General features: G+C 34.3%; 2 protein-coding genes across 2 annotated transcripts; both read right to left on the bottom strand.

Annotated features, from left to right (window-relative positions):
* Positions 1-12,284: 12,284 nt before the first annotated feature.
* LOC145555752 (annexin-like protein RJ4) lies at positions 12,285-14,852 on the bottom strand. The gene is made up of 6 exons (XM_081617479.1): positions 14,654-14,852; positions 13,910-14,055; positions 13,470-13,682; positions 13,145-13,366; positions 12,838-12,921; positions 12,285-12,735 (listed from the first exon to the last, which is right to left on the bottom strand). The coding sequence occupies exons 1-6, from the start codon at positions 14,724-14,726 to the stop codon at positions 12,529-12,531; spliced, it is 945 nt and encodes a 314-aa protein (XP_081473605.1). The 5' UTR covers positions 14,727-14,852; the 3' UTR covers positions 12,285-12,528.
* A 1,081-nt stretch (positions 14,853-15,933) lies between these two features.
* On the bottom strand, positions 15,934-18,554 carry LOC145555751 (annexin-like protein RJ4). The gene is made up of 6 exons (XM_081617478.1): positions 18,419-18,554; positions 18,065-18,210; positions 16,963-17,175; positions 16,637-16,849; positions 16,459-16,548; positions 15,934-16,355 (listed from the first exon to the last, which is right to left on the bottom strand). The coding sequence occupies exons 1-6, from the start codon at positions 18,489-18,491 to the stop codon at positions 16,152-16,154; spliced, it is 939 nt and encodes a 312-aa protein (XP_081473604.1). The 5' UTR covers positions 18,492-18,554; the 3' UTR covers positions 15,934-16,151.
* Positions 18,555-19,405: the final 851 nt, after the last annotated feature.

The raw sequence follows: 19,405 nt of genomic DNA, 5'->3' as shown, positions 1-19,405 counted from the left end.
TTGCTAGTGCTCCTCTCACACCCCTTGTCAAGCCCGGTGGTGGAATTCGTCCTATAGCTGTGGGTACCGTTTGGCGGCGTCTGGTTTCGAAAGTCGGTGTTGTTATGGTTGGGCAGTCTTTGGGAAGTTACTTTGATGGTCTTCAATTTGGCGTTGGGGTTTCTTCAGGCGGTGAGGCCATTCTTCATGCTGTGAATCGATTACTTGAGGTTCGTGGATCTGATGTTGGTCTTTCAATGTTGTTGGTGGATTTTCGTAATGCCTTCAATCTAGTTGATCGTGCGGTCATGTTACGTGAGGTCTGTCGTCGTTGTCCGGGTATTTCGCGGTGGGTTGAATTCTGCTACTCTAATCCAGCTAGATTGTATTATGGGGACCACACCTTATGGTCGTCTCAGGGGGTGCAGCAGGGTGATCCCCTTGGTCCTCTGCTTTTTGCTTTGGTTTTACAACCCTTGGTGTGTAAAATCAGAGATTCTTTTGATGTATGTCTTCAGGCTTGGTATTTAGATGATGGCACTATTATTGGTGACACGTTGGTGGTGGGGAAAATTTTGCAGCTGATTATGGAGGAAGGGCCTCTTTTTGGGTTACATCTTAACGTGGACAAAACTGAAGTTTTCTGGCCTACAGAAGACCCCCGAAGCAGGCTTTTGGGTGTCTTTCCACCTAACATTGCTTGACCTTCGCGTGGTGTTAAGTTGCTTGGTGGTCCTGCTAGTTCTGATTCTGGTTTTAGTAGTGAGCTTGTGATGCATAGGGTGACCAAGACCATTGCGCTTATGGATAAGGTTGCTACGCTGGATGATCCTCAGTGTGAGCTATTGTTACTTAGGGCTTGTACCGGAGTTTCTAAACTCTACTTTGCGTTGCGTACTTGTCCCCCTAGTACTTTTGAGGCGGCTCAGCGCACTTTTGACGAGGCTCTTCGATCTTCTTTGGAGCGTATTGTTACTGCTTCAGGACCTGGGTTTGGCGATTGGCAGTGGCGGCTTGCCACTTTACCATTTGCGTTTGGAGGGCTTGGTGTTTATTCTGCAGGTGATGTTCGGCATTATGCTTTTCTTGCTTCTCGGTTGCAGTCTACTGGGTTGCAAACAAAGCTTCTACGACATGCTGACATTGTTGGTCATGGTCGAGCTTTTGAAGACGCCTTGGGTTTGTTTAATGGCGTGGTGGAGTCTGATTTTTTAAGTAATCCTAGTGAGGTCGCTGCCCCAAAACTTATGAAGAAATTGGCAGATATATATTTCACGAAGGTTACCGATTCTGCAGAATCCACCTTTTCATTATCCCCTCGTCTATCAGCATTGTGGAAATCTCAGCAGGGAGATCACACGTCTGCTTGGCTTCGGGCCGTTCCTATTTCAGGATTGGGTCAGATTATGAATGCAAAGACTTATCGATGTGTATTATGCTACCGATTGGGTGTTCTCTGCCTCGACACCGTGCTCTGCTTGTTCGAGGGTTTTTCCAAGGGATATTTTTGGCGATCACGCGGTGTCGTGTGCTGGTATCGTGGGTATTAAACATAGACATAATGTTGTTCGGGATACCCTAGTTGATGTTTGCTATCGTTATGGGATTTCAGCAAGGAAAGAGGTTGATATTGGGTTGTCTGGAGGGAACGGTGATGCCCTCAGACCTGCTGATGTGTTACTTTATTCTTGGGATCGTGGTCGCGATGTCTGTGTTGATTTGACAGGATCTTCTCCTTTGACACAGTCAAGGTTATCTGACTTTATTCCTGGACGGGTTGTGGCTGATGCAGCTCAGCGGAAGCGGGATAAGTATGAGGCTCGTTGTCAGGCGATTGGATATGGGTTCATTCCCTTCTCCTTTTCTTCGTTTGGTGAATTAGAGAAGGAGGCTATTGCGTTGCTTAAGCGAATTCAGAGGTTCTCGACGACGCAAGACATTGGAGCACGTGCTGCAGCTCATATTTTTACTAGGGTAGGCTTTGCTATAGCTAGAGGAGTGGGGGCCCAGATTGTATCTCGGCTTCCCACTAATTTATTGTAGGTTGTATGACTTTTTGTTTTTGAGATAATAATAATAATAATAATAATAATAATAATAATAATAATAATAATAATAATAATGAAATCTGCTCTACTCGGCTCGGCTCGACTCTTCTCTGCTCTGCTGCAATGTGCTCTGCTAAGATATGCTCTACTTTGCTGACTCCTACTCTACTCTGTTCTTCTCTTCCCATAAGCTCAAAAGAACAGGGCCCTAGTTGACTAGTAACATAAATTTGGACTTGGCTGTTTTAGGGCTTTCCAGAACCCAGTTTAACATACGGGCCTTCTTTGTCTAATTGATTTTAAGGATAATTGTTATTACCTACACCCCACTATAGGTAGTACTATCTACACACACACCTTCCCTTCTCTCCCTTTTCATGTGACCACTATCATGTTGAAAAAAATTACCTACATTTTCTCTCTCTCCTCCAAATTGTAGTACGTAGCTACATTTCTCTCTGCTAAAAATTTTAACCCTTTTTCTCACTTTTCACTCCACTTTCTCTCTCTTTAACTACCGAAATCTATTAAATTTCTCTTGAAAAAATTAAAATTCTCTTAGATTTCAATTAAAATATTAGATTTATAAATCACAAAATCTTAATTAGAAAATTTCATCAAAAGAAAGATCAAAAATAAAATTTTAAGTTATTTTTGTTTATTTTTTGAAGGAAAAAAAGTTGCAAACCCTAACTTTTACCTTGTTTTTCTAGTTATTTGCTCTACATATATTAAATTTTAGTAGTAGAATGATGTTTAGTATTATCTATTTTAAGTTGATTGAACTTAAGGTGTGTGTTATTGGCTTGTAAAATTACTAGCCAACAAAAAAAAAAAAAAAAAAAAAAAAAAAAAAAAAAAAATCAAAAATACAGCTCTTTAATATAATGGAATATTTCATCTATTTTGTAGGATTGAAGAAATGTAAATTTAGTTCATAGTGGAATTTTTTTATTTTTACATGAATGTACGTTTTCATTTTTGTAAATTTTTATTTATATATTAGTATATGTTCAATCACATATTAATGACAACATATTTGAAGCCATCTCTTCCATCCATATCTCAGAGGGAAAATACACTCCTTACTCCACCTGGACCTATAGAGGGAAATTTTAGGCTTCAAAGGCTAGACAAGAAGTAATGAAACAGCTCACTAAAAAAAAATCCTTCCGTTGAGTGGAAAAAAATATGGAAACTCCATACTCACCCAAAGATCAAGTTGTTTATTTGGCAGCTCATTTGGGATAAGATAGCTTCAAATTCAAACCTTCACAAAAGAATCCCTCATAATAGCCCTTGCTGCCCCTTCTGCCCATCAATAGAAGAATCTCTAAGCCACCTATTCATCTACTGCCCTCGTACTCAAGAATTCTGGATCTGAATTCCCTACCCAGTGAACCACCAACAGCCTTTTCTTTGGCTAGAATGGATGCATCAGAACATCAACATCTCTTATGCTTGTGTTCATTCAATCCCTTGGAACATCCTATTTTCCTTCATTCTTTTGCATATTTGGCTGAGAAGAAACGCATGGAAATTCAAAAAGAAAAACATTCCCATTAAGCAAGCTGTCCACCAGTGCATTTGGGCTGCTTCTGAGTGCTATTCTATAAAAGTTGTGCTTTAGAAACTCTAAAGCCCTCTCCTACTGCCTGGTCTCCTCCCTCCTTTCCCTATTTTAAAATAAATTGTGATGCTTCTTTCACTAATGCAAACAAAAGCACTGGTATTGGTGTGATATGTAGAGACTATAAGGGTGATTGGATTCAAGGTTTATCCTAGAGAGGGTACAACCCCACTAGCTTTGATGTCGAGCTCAAAGTTGTTCACTTAGGCTTGATTCGGGTGAAATACAAGAGATGAGAGAATGGAATAATATATTCTGTTTCTAAACATGTAGTGGAAGAAATCTGTGGAAGTCAATCTGCTGCTAACCTACCTATTCTGATTAAAAAATGTAGGGACCTGCTAAGGGAGCTACACCCTCTGGAGTTTCACTTTGAGGGGAGAGAAACCAACTCGGTAGCTGATCTAGTAGCGAAAGATGCAAGGAAGAAACTGGAGCTTGTCAACCAAACTTATATTTTGCACTATCCACCTCCAGTTTGTTTTGTAACTTTTGAAAAAGAGCGTTGCTCTGAACTTGTAAAACTAAACTTAATTTCAGCTGGTAATGTCCCAGCTTTGAACCGTGGTGTTGTAGCAAACTCGTTTAACTATGTTTAATCCCATGCATCTTTCAAAAAATAAAAATCACATATTAATAGATTATCATTAGAATTCTTCACATATCTTATAAGAAATTTCAATTAGAGTTTGAGATTTCTCATAGTTTTAATGGAAGTGATTCTTACAATGTTTATTAAATTATGTTATAAGAATTTTTCATAATTATAACATAATTTAATTAAAATTGTTATTCGGTGAATTTTCGCTAGTACATTTTACCAATCGTAAGTGTTCATTTTAGATAGACTTTATCTTCGTTTGTTGAAGAATTAATAATCAAATTATAATTGCCAAAAATATTCAAATTATAATAACTAAAATTAAAGACAAACTATCAATTTTATTTATGAAATTGAACCATCATCATTTATTATTACTTATTTTGTCACTAAAAGCTGTTATATGACGAATTTTGGCTAGTAAATTTTAATCTATCTATCGTAAATATTCGGTTTAGATGGAAAAATACCATTTTAGATGGAAATCATGTTCATTTATGATCATTTTATATTAATATATGTTCATTTAAATTTTATATGTGTTCATTTTCGTTGCATTACATGTTCATTCCCATATTAAAAGATATTCATTTGCAATTTAATACTTCGTACAATATTAATTTTTATATCTAAGAATATTCATTTAGTTTATATTTTCTCATTCTCATATTTAAAAAGATATACTCCGTATTTGTTTTAATTTTAATACTTCTTTGTTATTTAAAAAAAATGCTCAATCAAATTTTATAATTGTTCATTCTCGTATTAAAGATGTTCATTTTTATGTTGAAAGATGTTCATATAGATTGTAATACTTGTTCATTCTCATATAGAACTATGTTCATTTTTTGTAAATGTTTATTTTCATTATCCTGTTTTTTATAGTATATTTTGATTGTTACCAACATTTTTTCTTATAATATTTTGATCTGTTCTTACACAGGATAATGAAAAAAAAAAAAGTTAAAGACGACTATGTATATATCGAGGAAAAGATATGTATAAGTTAAAGGAAAATGCACAAGCGTCATAAGAGTAAAAAGCGTATAAATGTATGACAAGGACGTCATTCTATATACTTTGTATTTATACTGAATGTACATATTGCAAGACAATAATCATTTTGTAAGGCACATAAATATGATATGTATATTTTTGTAAGTTTAAGATTTTCACTTCTTTTTTTTTTAAATTGTTTTTAAACTTAAGCATGTGTACATTTGAAAAGTTAAAAGAGTTAATTCAACTAAATAAAAATACAAATTAATAAGAAAAACTATCTAAAAATAAAATTGAAAAATATATACTAATTTAAATATAGCATGTTGTATTAACAAGATTAAAAATTTAATGTTACAAAATTGAATGTTTAATGATACAAAATTGAACAATTAATGTTACAAAATTGAACATTTATTGTTATAAAAATGAACATTTATGTATATAAAAATGAAAATTTATATGTGAATCAGAACCCAAAAATTATACGATGACGTCATTATGATTAAAAGGGGTGCAGGTAGAACTACCTACATAGGGGTGTAGGTAAAAACTTGTATTTTAAGAATATTGTGTGGGCCTTGTTGAGTTATTGGTATAGCTTTTTTGTGTGAGCCGAGCTTTCCTTGTCTTATAATGCAAAAGTTACTGACAAAGTGTCAACAAAATTATTCTCCCTCCCGTTTGTTTGTTTTTTTTTTTTTTTTATGTTTTTGTTTGAAATTTTGCGATTAATCACAATCTAATGATATACCCAAATTTAATGAATGCTTTAACAATATCAAATTTTAAGAGTAACACATAATTATGTATATTAAAGATAACTAAATATGAATTCACAAGTAACATTAACATAAAAATGAGAAAACTTTTAGGAATAGAGAGGGGAACGATTTCCCATAATATTGTTGAAATAAAAATCAATTCCCACAATACATTGATTTAAAAATAAACTAGTGGGTAGCTTGAGCGTTGCCCTGGGTTGCTGCTTTTATAATCGTGCAATTGGGGCATTTTTTAAGGATTTTGAAAAATGAAATCGATATTATTGAATGTATTTTTTTTTTAATAATTAAATCATGTGGTTTGCACTTATGTATATATTTTTTTAATATTTATAACATGCTTGATAATGGGCTAAAATGGTTAATAAGTCACCTTTGTTATAAGTGGTTGAGGGTTCAAATCCCCTTAACATCTATACTAATCTATTAAAAGGTGTTCTTAAAAACGTTGATGTGCCACGTAGCTCCAATTTTGTTAAGCCATGTCATCTTCCCAACATCTCATGATGCCAAATCATCACTCAAACAATGCTACATCACCCAAGCAACTAACATTAGTCCATATAAAAACATAAGGATAAGGCAACTATTTCACCAAATGCCATTGATTACTTACAAAATTCACCAAATGCCATCAACGTTAGTTTTTCGTTAATGCAATTCTTACTTCACCAAATGCCATCAACGTTAGTTTTTCGTTAATGCAATTCTTACTTCACCAAATGCCATTACTTTGGAAAATTATTTCACCAAATGCCATTACTTTTTAAAATTAATACACAATAATTATTTATTTTAATGAATAAAATTAATACTTTTTTCCAATTTTCATGACGAATATTGTTTGGGTAAGGTTTTGGGGGTCATTTTGACCCTTTATGAATACAAATTAAACACAAAATTGGCAAAAAAATATGACGTAAATACCCCGTTTCACATTTTTCTCGAAAAAAATTACGATCTCGACATTCAAAACGGGGCATATATATTATTTTTTTGTCAATTCCGAGCTTAAATTGAATCCATAAAGGGACTAAATAACCCCCTAAACCTTACCCAATCAATTTTCCTGGTTAAAAAATAATGACACGCTAATCGAAATATTTTTGGACACGTAAAACGGAGCATTTACGTTTTTTTTTTTTTTTTTGCCAATTCTTAGCTTAATTTATCCATAAAGGATCAAAATGACCCTCAAAACCTTACCCGATCAATTTTGATGGTTAAAAAATAATGACACGCTGATCGAAATATTTTTCAAAACACTAAACAGAGCATTTACGTTATTTTTTTTTGTCAATTTTGAGCTTAATTTGTTTCCATAAAGGTTCAAAATGACCCCCAAACTATACCCGAGCAATTTTTGCCACGAAAATCAAGAAAAAGTATTATTTTTATTAATTAGAATAAATAATTAAAATGAACCAATCTTATCATGACACATGGCATGATTTAATCTTAATGACAAACGGAGTTAACGGCCGTTAGTCATTAATGGCATTTGGTGAATTTTTTAAAAGCTCGATGGCATTTGGTGAATTTTGTAAGTACTCAGTGGCATTTGGTGAAATAGCCGAAGGATAAGGAGGTTCGAACCCTCAACCTCTTATAAGTTATAACACATATGGCTATTTAACCATCTAAGCCAATATCAACTATGTTATTTGTATGGAAAAAAATTGATATAAATGCAAACCACAAGGTTTAATTAAAAAAAATAAAAATAAAAAAATAATATTCAAAGAATAATTCAATTTTGGTTTGACAATAACAATTGCAGTTTTGAAAACCTTTTTAAAAAAAATTATCGATTGTATGCCTACAACAGTAGCAACCCGGGGACCGCCTGGGGTCATTCACTAGTTATATTTTTATATACAAGTATGAAGTAATGTGGATAGCTTGGGTGATGATGTGGCATAAAGAGATATTGGGTAGGTGATGTGGCATCATGAAGTATTTGTGAACTGACGTAGCATATTATAAAAGGATCTACGTGGCATATGGACGTTTTTATAAACGCCTTTTAATATATTAGTATAGATTCCCTACATAGTGTCCACGTAGGATCGATGTTGGGAACTGATTTTTTTACTTTTGGTTCAACTTAAAACCGCTATTATCATTAGCGGTTTTAAAAAAGAGACCGCCTCTAACAATAACAGGTCTCTTTGTGTCCTTGGTTAATTCACAAGCCTTAGTCTGCAAAAGAAAATTTCAAAGAGATCGCCTATTGATAAAACAGGTCTCTTCGGTCCTTGTTAATTCTTAGCGCACAACAAGAAAAGAGAGCGCTGACAATTACACTAATAAGTTCAATGAGACCGCATTTAAATAAAAACATGTCTCTTTGACTTTATTTGAAAAAATTGCAAAACCGCTAATACCGTTAGCGGTTTTAAGTTGAACCAAAAATCAATCATACTTGGACAGTACTTTGGGAATTTGTTTTTTAAATGAAGCATAATGGGAATTTATTTCTTTTTCAACAATATTAAGGGAAATCGTTCGAATAGAGGGAGTTTAAACATTCCAATCACAAAAAATTCACCCGTTATACAAGAACAAATTCCCACTATACATCCATTTAAAAACAAATTCCCAAAATACCGTCCATGTAGGATTGGTATTTGGTTGGGCTTAAAACCACTAATGTTGCTAGCGGTTTTTTTAAAACTTAGGTCTCTTTATTAATGAAATTAGGTCTCTTTGAACTTAACAGTAATAATGTGGTCGCTCTCTTTCCTGTTATTGGCTAAGACATGATTTCAGAAAAGAGACTTCCTTTTTTATTGACAGGTCTCTTTACCTCCGGAAGAAAAGAGACCTGTTTATTGAAATAGGCAGTCTCTTTTCTGAAACCGCTAATAACAGTAGCGGTTTTAAAGCTATAACCGTTATTGTCATTAGCGGTTTTAAGGTGGGATAAAAAAAAAAATCACACCCAACACCGATCCTACATGGACAATATCTAGGGAATTAGTTTCCAAATCAACGCACAATGGAAATTTTTTTTTTATTCTAGCACTATTGTGGGAAATTGTTAATAATACTTCTTCCATTTTTTAATTAATTTTTTCTATTTTCAAGTTAGTGAATGTATAATTTCTACCACAATAGCTCTAGTTAATTTTACGGGTTGCCAACACGACTAGAGTATTTGACTTTATTGAAGCTTAAATGTTTTGATGATGATGAACTTAAACTCAAGCAAACTTCGACTAATAAAGGTTTCTCTAAGTGTATAACTAGAACAGGTGAAGTGGACCTTGGAGGTGGAAGAGTAGCCTAATCTAAGAAGGCATGAAGAGGCTCCTAAGGAAGGTTAAACAAGATAGAAGAAGAGTTCACTAATAAGAACTAAATTCCCTAATAGGAACGTTCCCTAACAGGAACTTGAAGACGACAAGTTAAGGTGTTGACTTGGTCTGCGTTGAAGACAGCAAGTTCTGGAAGAACTTGGCCTGCGAAGTTCCAATTCAGAACTAGAGTGCAAGTGACAACATGAACTTAGTTCTGGACTGTGTGAAGCCCAAGTATCCTATGATTATAGAATATTGACGCAGCAAATTAATTTAGTTAAGATTAAGATTTTATCTTTTAGATTTGCTGTAAATATGTTGAGTATGTTTACGCGTGAAACCTATTAGAAGCATGGCAAATATAATTAAAAGAGGAAAGTTTAAAAAGACAAGTTTTTAAGAAAAGATTTGGGAAATTCTCTTTGGCGAACTCCAACTTTGTAAATTTCTAAGTGGTAAACATTCTTAAAATTTATTATCAATGGAAAACCTTAATTAGCTTTACTAATGCATTGGTAACATTATTGATATAATTAATTGATTTTTTAATCATGATTAGCTAATAAATTTTAAAAAAAATCGAAATGACTAAGAAGCCCCTAATTACTACACTCAACCATTTACAAAAAAACAAAAAAAATAACAAAAAACCAAACTCCTCCCAGACCCCCTAACCACCGGCGGCAACCCTCTCCTTGCCGGCGTCCAAGCGCCCACCTTCTAGTTGGAGACGCTTGGCCTTCCCCACCCTGCTGGCTGGTGACGTAGCCTCCCCCTCCCCTACCTAAAACCACCAGAAAACCAAAAACCCCCAAATCCCCAACCCGAAACCCGTAAAAAACCCTCCCCCAACCACTTCAAACTCCGAATCAGGCCCTCCCCCACCCTCGAAACTTCGTCGCCCAGGGTTTTGAGGGTGGGAAAGGGCCGGATTTGAGTTTTAACGTGGTGGGGGAGGGTTGAGTGAGGTTTCGGGTTGGGTATTTGGGAGTTTCGGGTGGTGGGTAGGGGGATGGGTCACCGGCGCGAGTGGTGGGTTTAGAGGGTAGGGGGGATGGGTCACCGATGCCGGCGGGGGTAGGGATGGGCTGGATGTCGGAATGGTGGGGCGCTTGGCCGCCGACAGAGGGAGGAGCTGCTGGTGGTGGCTAGGTGGGGTAAGGGAGGAGTTTGGTTTTTTTTTTTATTACTATTATTATTATTTTAAATAATTATTTAATTAATTTTATTTTATGAGGTTAAATTAGTCATTAGTGTTGCAATTAACTAGGGTTAGCCAAATAATTACATAAAATCATCAATAATGTTACCAATGCATTAGGCTAGCTAATTAAGGTTTACCATTGACAATAAATTTTAAGAATGTTTACCAAAGAGAATTTCCCATTGACAATAAATTTTAAATTTTAGAAATTTAAAAAGTTGGAGTTCACCAAAGAGAATTTCCCAAAAGATTTTCTAAAAAGATTTATATCTTAAAAACTGATATCAAAAGATATTATTTGATGATAATCTATCTTTGATAAGTTTTCCAAAAAGATTTTCTTCTAAACGGATTTACTTAAAAACCGTGTTTTTGAGATTTTGGTAACTTTACATTTTTATCTTTTGAAAACCCTACTTCATATACAAGCTAGCCTTGTATAAATAGTAGAAATCTCATTTCATAGTTTTATGTGAGTTTATGCGTGAAGAAATCGAATTGTGCTTTAATTGTGTAAGTTTACCAAGCTTATAACTTTGTCATATTAGTTTTGGGTTTCATGCGTAGCTTACCTTTCATATAATAGGAGTCGGGTATTTTGTATTGGTTGGGTTCTTGGGTGAGTGTGTGAAATATACTTTGCATACAGGTGTGTAGGGTTCTAGTGTGAAGCTGAGAGGTAGTATTTAGAGAGTACGAGTGAATCTAAGTGTGAGACTTAGATTGGGTAGGATAGGGTCCTACTGTGTAGCAAGTTCAGTCTGGAACTTGTGAGTAAAGGTCTGAGTACAATAGGTTGTAACTTGTGTGTTTGCCCTATTATAGTGAAGTGGTTTGGTTTTGGAAATCCCTTAGAAGAGTCGAGATTTTACTTCTAGTTGGGCCCGAGAAGGTTTCCTCGTAAAATACTGTGTGCATTGCAAGTTCCTTTACATTCTGTTTTATATTCCGCAAAAGTAGTCAATAGGAACTCACATACAATCCACCCCCTCCCCCCTCTTATAGTGTTCGTCTCGGCTAACAGACTTCAATGCATACTTAAAAAAATTTGGGAAAGCTAATGCAAAGATACTGGATAGTGACAGAAGGAAAAGAACATAGAACAGATATTGAAGTGTTGTATATTCATTACAGTTAATACTGGATACTAGTCGTTGCAACCTTTATAAAAACTTTCGTTTTATGCTTTGTGTTTAATTTATACTTTTCTTTGATAATACTGAGTGGTTAAAAAAATACATAAAGTATAAAACCATGCCTGAAGCTGTACTTCAGCTTTATGTTTCATGAGTGACTGTTTAGCAGATTATTACTGCACTGCTTGGCCGTTATTGCAGTCGTTTAGTGCCATATAGGCTGTGACACATATATAGAGGATCAAGGTAGATTTGTCGATTCCGCCTTGAATTGACAAAATAAAATGTAATCTGTAATATTGTGAAACATAATTTAGCTCTTTTGTAGTATATTTTTGAATGTTTTTTCAGTAAGTGGCATGCTGAAGCTGTTTCTGTTATAGCATGTGTTTATCAACCCTTCAAGGGTGCCATTTACTTGCAATTGTGGGTTGTCTTTGAGTTTCTTTTGTCTAAAGATCAAATTGGTTTATCAGGTGTTTGCTGAATAGCAAAGTTCGACGCTTCTATTATCAGGATTGATATGCATCCTGATGTGCAGCTAATACTTGTTCTCCAACTATTCATATGAAATTTATGCCAAGCTTCATTTCTCAGATCTGAAATTTAACTGATGCTACGCCAAATTCATTGAAGGGATTAACACTCAAATGATATTATTCTCAGCAATACATAGCACAAAGAGCCTTGTAGCAATACATAGACTGCACAAAGCCTTGTAAAATCTCTCAGCAACATCAAAGCCGCTTAGATTGGCCACAAAACAAGCCAAAAGAAAAGATACACACTCATAACAGAGACGACAACAATGATAACACTGATACTGTCATATGTTTAATCTTGCTTAATGATCCTGCTTTCCGAGCAAAGCAAGGAGGAAGGGCTCGTAGTCCCAGTGAGTCTCCTTGGCCACAACTTGCTCAAGAGTCTTACTGTGCCTCTGGTGGAATCGCTCCTTAATCTCTCCCAAATCCTTCTCAGCCCTTGTAACTATGACTCTAGTCAGTGCATCCTCATCAGTTCCATGCTTCATTAGCGCGTCAGTCAGAACCTAATTAATTCAGAATTCAGACACATAATCAGAAACAATTTCTTTTGAACATGAAAACACTTAAATTCTTCAGAGATTAGCAAATGTAGAATATTTAGCTACCTGCTCCAAGTACTCCTGAGGGCACTTGATGCATCGAATAGCAGCTTGAAGTGCTACGACAAATTCCTTATCAGAATCCAAAACCTGTGGAGTCCAGATCAAATTAAATGCATTAGATTATCTCCTTAAGACCAATTTTGATATGAAAACACTAAGTAAATAAGTTCAAAGACCGCTAAGTTTATATAAGGGCTACTCAAGTTCAACTCACAACAAAAATTTATTCAAACAAGTTCATATAAGTTCACAAAGTTTAATTAGGAATGCTGTCACAACTCACAAGTCAATGATTGTTAGTTTAATTTACCTCAACAAGGGGAGTGCCACTGATATCTTCATAGCGAAAGAAAGTTGAAACGAGATGAGCCTTGCTCCTCGTAGTCAGGATCCTAATGACCTCATCATGGTTATATTCCTTATCTTTGAAGCAATCTTCAAGAATTTTAGCATCTGCCTCGACCAACTTTGGGTCTGTGACTTCAGTCTCATATGAGTCGTACCTGTAAACACTAACCAGCAGAAGTAGCAGCTGTAGTAACATTCAACATTACAACATTGTTAGTTATGACAATCTAAAGACATCAATAGCTAGCCAACTCAATATGATCAATGGTTAGGATCCGAGGACTTGCCTTGCGCAGATCACCGGAGAAATGAGAAGCAACATCTTCTTCCAAGCTATGCTTGTATCGAGCTTGATAAGCTCTCTTGATTGCCAACAGTTCATCAGAAGATGGGATGCATGAAATTTCAATGATAACTCCGAATTTTTTTTCCTTCAAAGCATTATGAGCTAGAACTGCCTCTCGGTCACATGGGTCCAACATCCATCGGTATACTGCTTTCTACATTACATAAAAGCAAGGTTTAGAGCTACTAGATACTCATTGTTTCGAAATAATAGGCCACATCCATGTTAAGTGTCAGACATAGGTACGTGTCCAAGTGTTACACTCGGTTATTTTTTTGAAAATGTTACATGATTGTGGCCTAAAATGAAATGTCGTAGTGTCAAGACTCTAACACCGGTAAATGAAGAGTACGAGTAACAAAATGGTCTTATAATTTATACCTCAAAGTTACCAGAAAGCTCTTTCTCAAATCGCTTCATAAGATTTTCACTGTACATCTCTTCATATGCTTCCTTAATCAGTTTCAACTGGGCTGCTGTTCTGTGACCGATGATTTCGATGATTCCCTTCTCATTAGTTCCCCATCCTGTATTTCCCAAACATATTAATCAACCCATCTTCATGAATTAGTAATTAGATTATAATTAATCATCAAGTTATCCCTTTTAATTAGAATAAGATGTATAAAAATAAAGTCAACTTAAGCTTCAGGCATAACAAAGATCACAACAACAACAAAGCTTTAGTCTTGGGGTCGGCTAACAAATATCAAAGAAGCAAAAAAAGTCAATGTAGCATATTTTAAAGATCAAATGCTAATAACAATTAACAGCTTAATAAGCTTTAATCAAGTTATGCATTTAGTTCATTGGACCATAATTAAGATCAAAATGTGGATAATCAATTAATTTAATTGATTAAAGTCTTGAGGGGTGGTACTTAAGTATGAGATCAAAATATCAAATCCCGTCTACATCATTTGCCCTTACCGGTATTCTTACCCCAAAAAAAATTAAGATCAAAATTAAGAATGAAATGATAAAACCCCACAAAACAGAGAAATCAAAAACTTTAAAACAGAGTTAAAAAGCACATCAAAATAAAAGATAACACATAATTAACATAATGTAAATGATGAATTGATGATGATGATGATAAATAAAAATGATGACGATGATGATTACCTTCACAAGCAGCTCTAAGAGCTTCAGCATCAGCAATGGGATCAGCATGATCAGGAGCAACGAGGGTAGCCATTGTAATTTTGCAAAATTGACACTATTTTTTTTTTCAAAAGATTTTGATTATTTGAATGAATGAAATAGCAGACTGCAAATAGATAGATGGATCAAGTCTCTCTTAAATAAAAGCAAAGGGTCCCCAATTACACTATACATGTAATAATTGAGTTGGTAACCTGATTGTCTGAAAACTCTTATTATAATGTTTTGAAATTAATTATGTGATGTCAAGAAAAGTATTGTTTTTTGTTTTCTATCAATTCTACGTGTTTATCTCGTGAAGTTTGACTAGATAGTTTCACACTTTATTATTCCGTTGAACTAAAATACTCCGTATAATACGAATAAATTTATTGTGGTCGCTTGAAATGTAACTATCATAATAATAATAAAATAATATAATTGGTTTATTTTTTACATTATAAGCCTTAATATCCTATAAACCTTAAAAAGAGAGAGAGAGTGGTACAATTCACCAGAGAAATTAGAGTGGTTAAAAATTGACCAAATTGTAGATGACTCTAACTTATATGTCATGATTTCAAATCATTCAAAACAAACTCAATATTAATCCTATCCAAACAACCAATTTGATACCTCTATTATTTCGAGCATCTCTAATTAAGTAAAACAACTACAAATAATATAGTAGCAAAAATATCTTTTGACAATTGATATTTTTCATGGTCTATAAATAAGACTATTTTTTAATTAACAAGTGGTAATGCTAAAAAAGTAAAAATAATATGTTTAGGCTTTATTATTAACTATTTTTTTTCCTTTTCTACAAAGTTAGGAGATTAGTTATATGTTTAGATCTAACTTTTCCCTTCCATACAGCTTCACCATGTGAAGTTTCCTTGGCTCGGCCTCGTCATAATCTCTTCTTCTTTGCAACATAGTAGTGTAGCCTGTGTAGGTGTGTATGAAGTGTATATGATAGAGATAAAGAATTACGTGTAAAGCGCTCTATCAGGCTCAAAAGTGAAAGCACAAAAAGTTGTTTGGTTGACAAAATTATACGAAGTACATCTTAAAAAGTTTCGCTTTCTACAAAATGGAGAGATTCGCTAATTTGAACCCCTTTTAAGTAAGTGGAACTTTTCGTGAAAATTTGGACCACTGTATTCAAAAAAACAACTTGTAGGAATTGCTTTCCCTTTCAAACAATTTAAAACCCACATCATAAACATACGAAAATCAAAAGATTTAAACTCACAGCTAAAGACCTTACCTCAGTTGATGTGTAGCCAAATTAATTTAAGTTCAAATGATAATCCATTCATATATTAAATTCCTCAGCATAACATAACACACCACAAAAGGTTCAAATACATAGCCTTGTTGAGCTTCTTACTAACGATAATGCTCAACTTAAATTACCACAACATAGCTAAAAACGACACTGGAATTACAGGGCGGTTTTATATGATCATGTAGTTTAATCCTGCTTTCCCAGAAGAGCAAGGAGGAACTTCTCGTAATCCCCACGAGTCTCCTTAGCCACGGCATGCTCCAGGGTCACGCTGCTCCGCTTGTAGAACAGCTCTTTGATCTCCCCCAAGTCCCTCTCAGCTCTTGTTACAATCACCCTTGTCAGAGCATCCTCATCAGTTCCACGCTTCTTAATTGCCTCGGTCACAAGCTATACGCAAACACGGAATAAATTAACATCATAACAAGTAAAACCAAAACAAAATGTTTCTAACATAAAGTGCACTTGCATATAGAGCAAGAAGAGAAATTACCCTCTCTAGGTACTTGAGAGGGGACTTGATGCATCGGATAGCAGTCTGAAGCGCTGCTACGAAATCCTTGTCTTGATCAGAAGCCAGACTCTACACAAAAGAAAATTTGAGCCCGTAAGTTGCTGTCATAATTTTCAATCCAATTTTTGCTTGAAATATTTGTGAATTGCTTATTTACCTTAGTGATTGGAGTGCTGTAAACGTCTCTATACCGGTAAAAGGTAGCAGTGAGATGAACCTTGCTCCTGGTGGTAATGATCCTTATGATCTCGTCATGGTTATAATTCTTATCTTTGATACACTTGTGAAGGATTTCAGCCTCAGCCTCCACCAGCTTTGGCTCTGAAGCCTCACTCTCGTACCTGTGAACACTAACCAGCAGAAGCAGCAGCTGCAACAATATCGAAAATTGTAATGTTATGATGTTATCTAATGACATGTAAAAACGAATTAATTTAAATGATAATAATGGCAAGGATGCGATCAGATCATCAGAAGACTTGCCTTGCGCATATCACCAGAGAAGTGAGATGCAACATCTTCCTCCAAGCTGTGCTTGTAACGAGTTTGATAGGCCCGTTTGAATGCCAAGAGTTCCTCCGCAGATGGAATGCATGCGAGCTCTACGATCACTCGGTAGTCTGATTTCTTGAGAGCAACATTGGCTAGAACAGCCTCCCGGTCCATGGGATCCAACATCCATCGGTAAACAGCTCTCTAAATATCACAATTTGAACCATGTACAAATTAGTGAAAGCTATACTTTATAGGGCTAAAACAAAACTTTAAGGTCCAAAAGGGTTTTTTTTTGGTCCGATTGAGCCAAAATAACATTACACGTTATAACTACAAATGGAGAAGGGGGATTCGAACCTATAACGTATCATAAACAAGCCCTTAGTAACAAATTTACAACCCAAAATAATCCACAATTTTGATCAAAAACTAGATACTGTATTAATTTTATAACTGACTCATATCCGATTAGAAGAATCCAAATTTATCCGACCTCAAACCAAACTTGCCAGGCTAATTTAATGCTTCACAAAAGTTTTTTGTTTTAGCATCCTAAAAATGACTACCACTAAACTTAAATGTTATTGGTTGCTTTTTAAATTATTTTTTTATTTTTCATCTTTTTTAAAAAAATCAATTATTGAAAAAAAAAATCAGAAATATCCAAGGAAAAAAAATAATTTTTACAAAAGAAATTTTTTAAAAAATTTGACAAACAAAAAAAAAAAAAAAAAAAAAAAAAAAAAAAAAAAAAAAAAAAAAATCGACCAATAAAAATTAGATGTGGTGATCATTTTACTGTGGAAATTTCAATCACAAAAACCCAGATGTGATTCAGAGATTTCAGACGTTGTCTATTTTATACATACATGATTCCTATCAATCTCAATAAACATGACCCACCAAACGATTATAAATATCTTAGCAAAATTTATGATAAAAACATATAATTCTGGGACAGAATGACTAATTAATGTGTCCAAAACATCAGTAAAAACAAGAAGAAAAAAAAATCATGAAAAAAAAATAATAATAAATTTCTTAGATGATACAGTGTAGAACAGAAAAAAATGTAATAAATTAAATTCACCTCAAAATCCCCAGAAAGCTCCTTCTCAAAACGCCTGATAAGATTTTCATTGTACTGCTGCTCATAAGCCTCCTTGATCATCCTCCTCTGTGCTGCATTCCTGTGACCAATGACTTCGATGATACCCTTCTCATTAGTTCCCCACCCTGCAATTACAATCAAAATTGTCACATTCGACTTGCCCTTGTCGGGAATTAATAGTCACGTATACTATTTGTCATTTTGGCCATGTTTAGACCCGGAAAATTTAAATCACATTTTAAAAAACACGAGTATAAATTTGTGAAAATTAATGATTTGCATGCAAAAAATTAATCAATCTAACAAAGAAAATTAATGTTGAATGATTATTACCATGGCATGCTTTTTTGAGAGCCTCGGCATCAGCAATAGGATCAGCATGGTCAGGGGCAATGAGGGTGGCCATTTTTTGTGATTTTTTTTTTTTCCTTTCTTTCACTATTTTTTTTAGATGGAATGAAAGATGTTTCAAAATCAAATTCTATTCTATTACCCTGAATACCTGCCCTCTATTTATACTACAATATGAACAGTCCTTAACAATTAAGGATAATTATGTATATTGTTTAAATTAGTACTCCATGGGTCCCACTGCCCACAGAAAGTAGAGTAATAACCTCTTCACATTTACTCTGTGATTAACAATTCAGTTCAGTTCCAATTAGTTTAGTTCAATTCAACTTCTAATTTCCCTCTCTCATAAAATATTCAGTTCAGTTCAGCTTAATTTAGCTCCAATTAGTTCAGTTCAGCTTATTTCAATAAATGTGAACAGACCCTAAATTTTGCGTGAAATCATCTCACACTAATTTATTAACTTTAACTATCAATAAAAATTGGTCAAATGGGTCAAGTAAATTGAGATGAAAAGATTAAAAGTATTAGATTAGTAGTTAATGATAGAATCATATGTGATCAATGTAATAAATGTTTTGATTAATGCTTAAGATTTTCATTTTTAGTTTTTTAATAATAGAGAGTCTAATGTAATTCATCTGTACTCAATTATTCATGACAATAAGTGAAATATATCATATAATATCAATAAAATTCATATATTAGGAAATGAATCAGTCTTCTTAGTTGTTAATTTAACTTTTTGAAAAAGGAATTTTCTTATACCCACTAATAAAATCATAAAACAACATAAAAAATACATATTATATGTACGAGTATTACAAAATTTTAATAAAACCGTATTATCAATATAAGACCACCTTTAGCTGAACTAGTTGGACCAAACATTAGCGTATTACTGGTGACTTTTATATCATGGCTAGTGGCTACTACTTGGAAATATTTGGTCACACATTAAATTGA

This window comes from Chenopodium album, chromosome 8 (assembly GCF_948465745.1).
Source record: "Chenopodium album chromosome 8, dcCheAlbu1.1, whole genome shotgun sequence".
Lineage (NCBI taxonomy): Eukaryota > Viridiplantae > Streptophyta > Magnoliopsida > Caryophyllales > Amaranthaceae > Chenopodium > Chenopodium album.
Note: the sequence above shows the minus strand (reverse complement) of the source record. Positions and strands in the feature narration are given on the sequence as shown.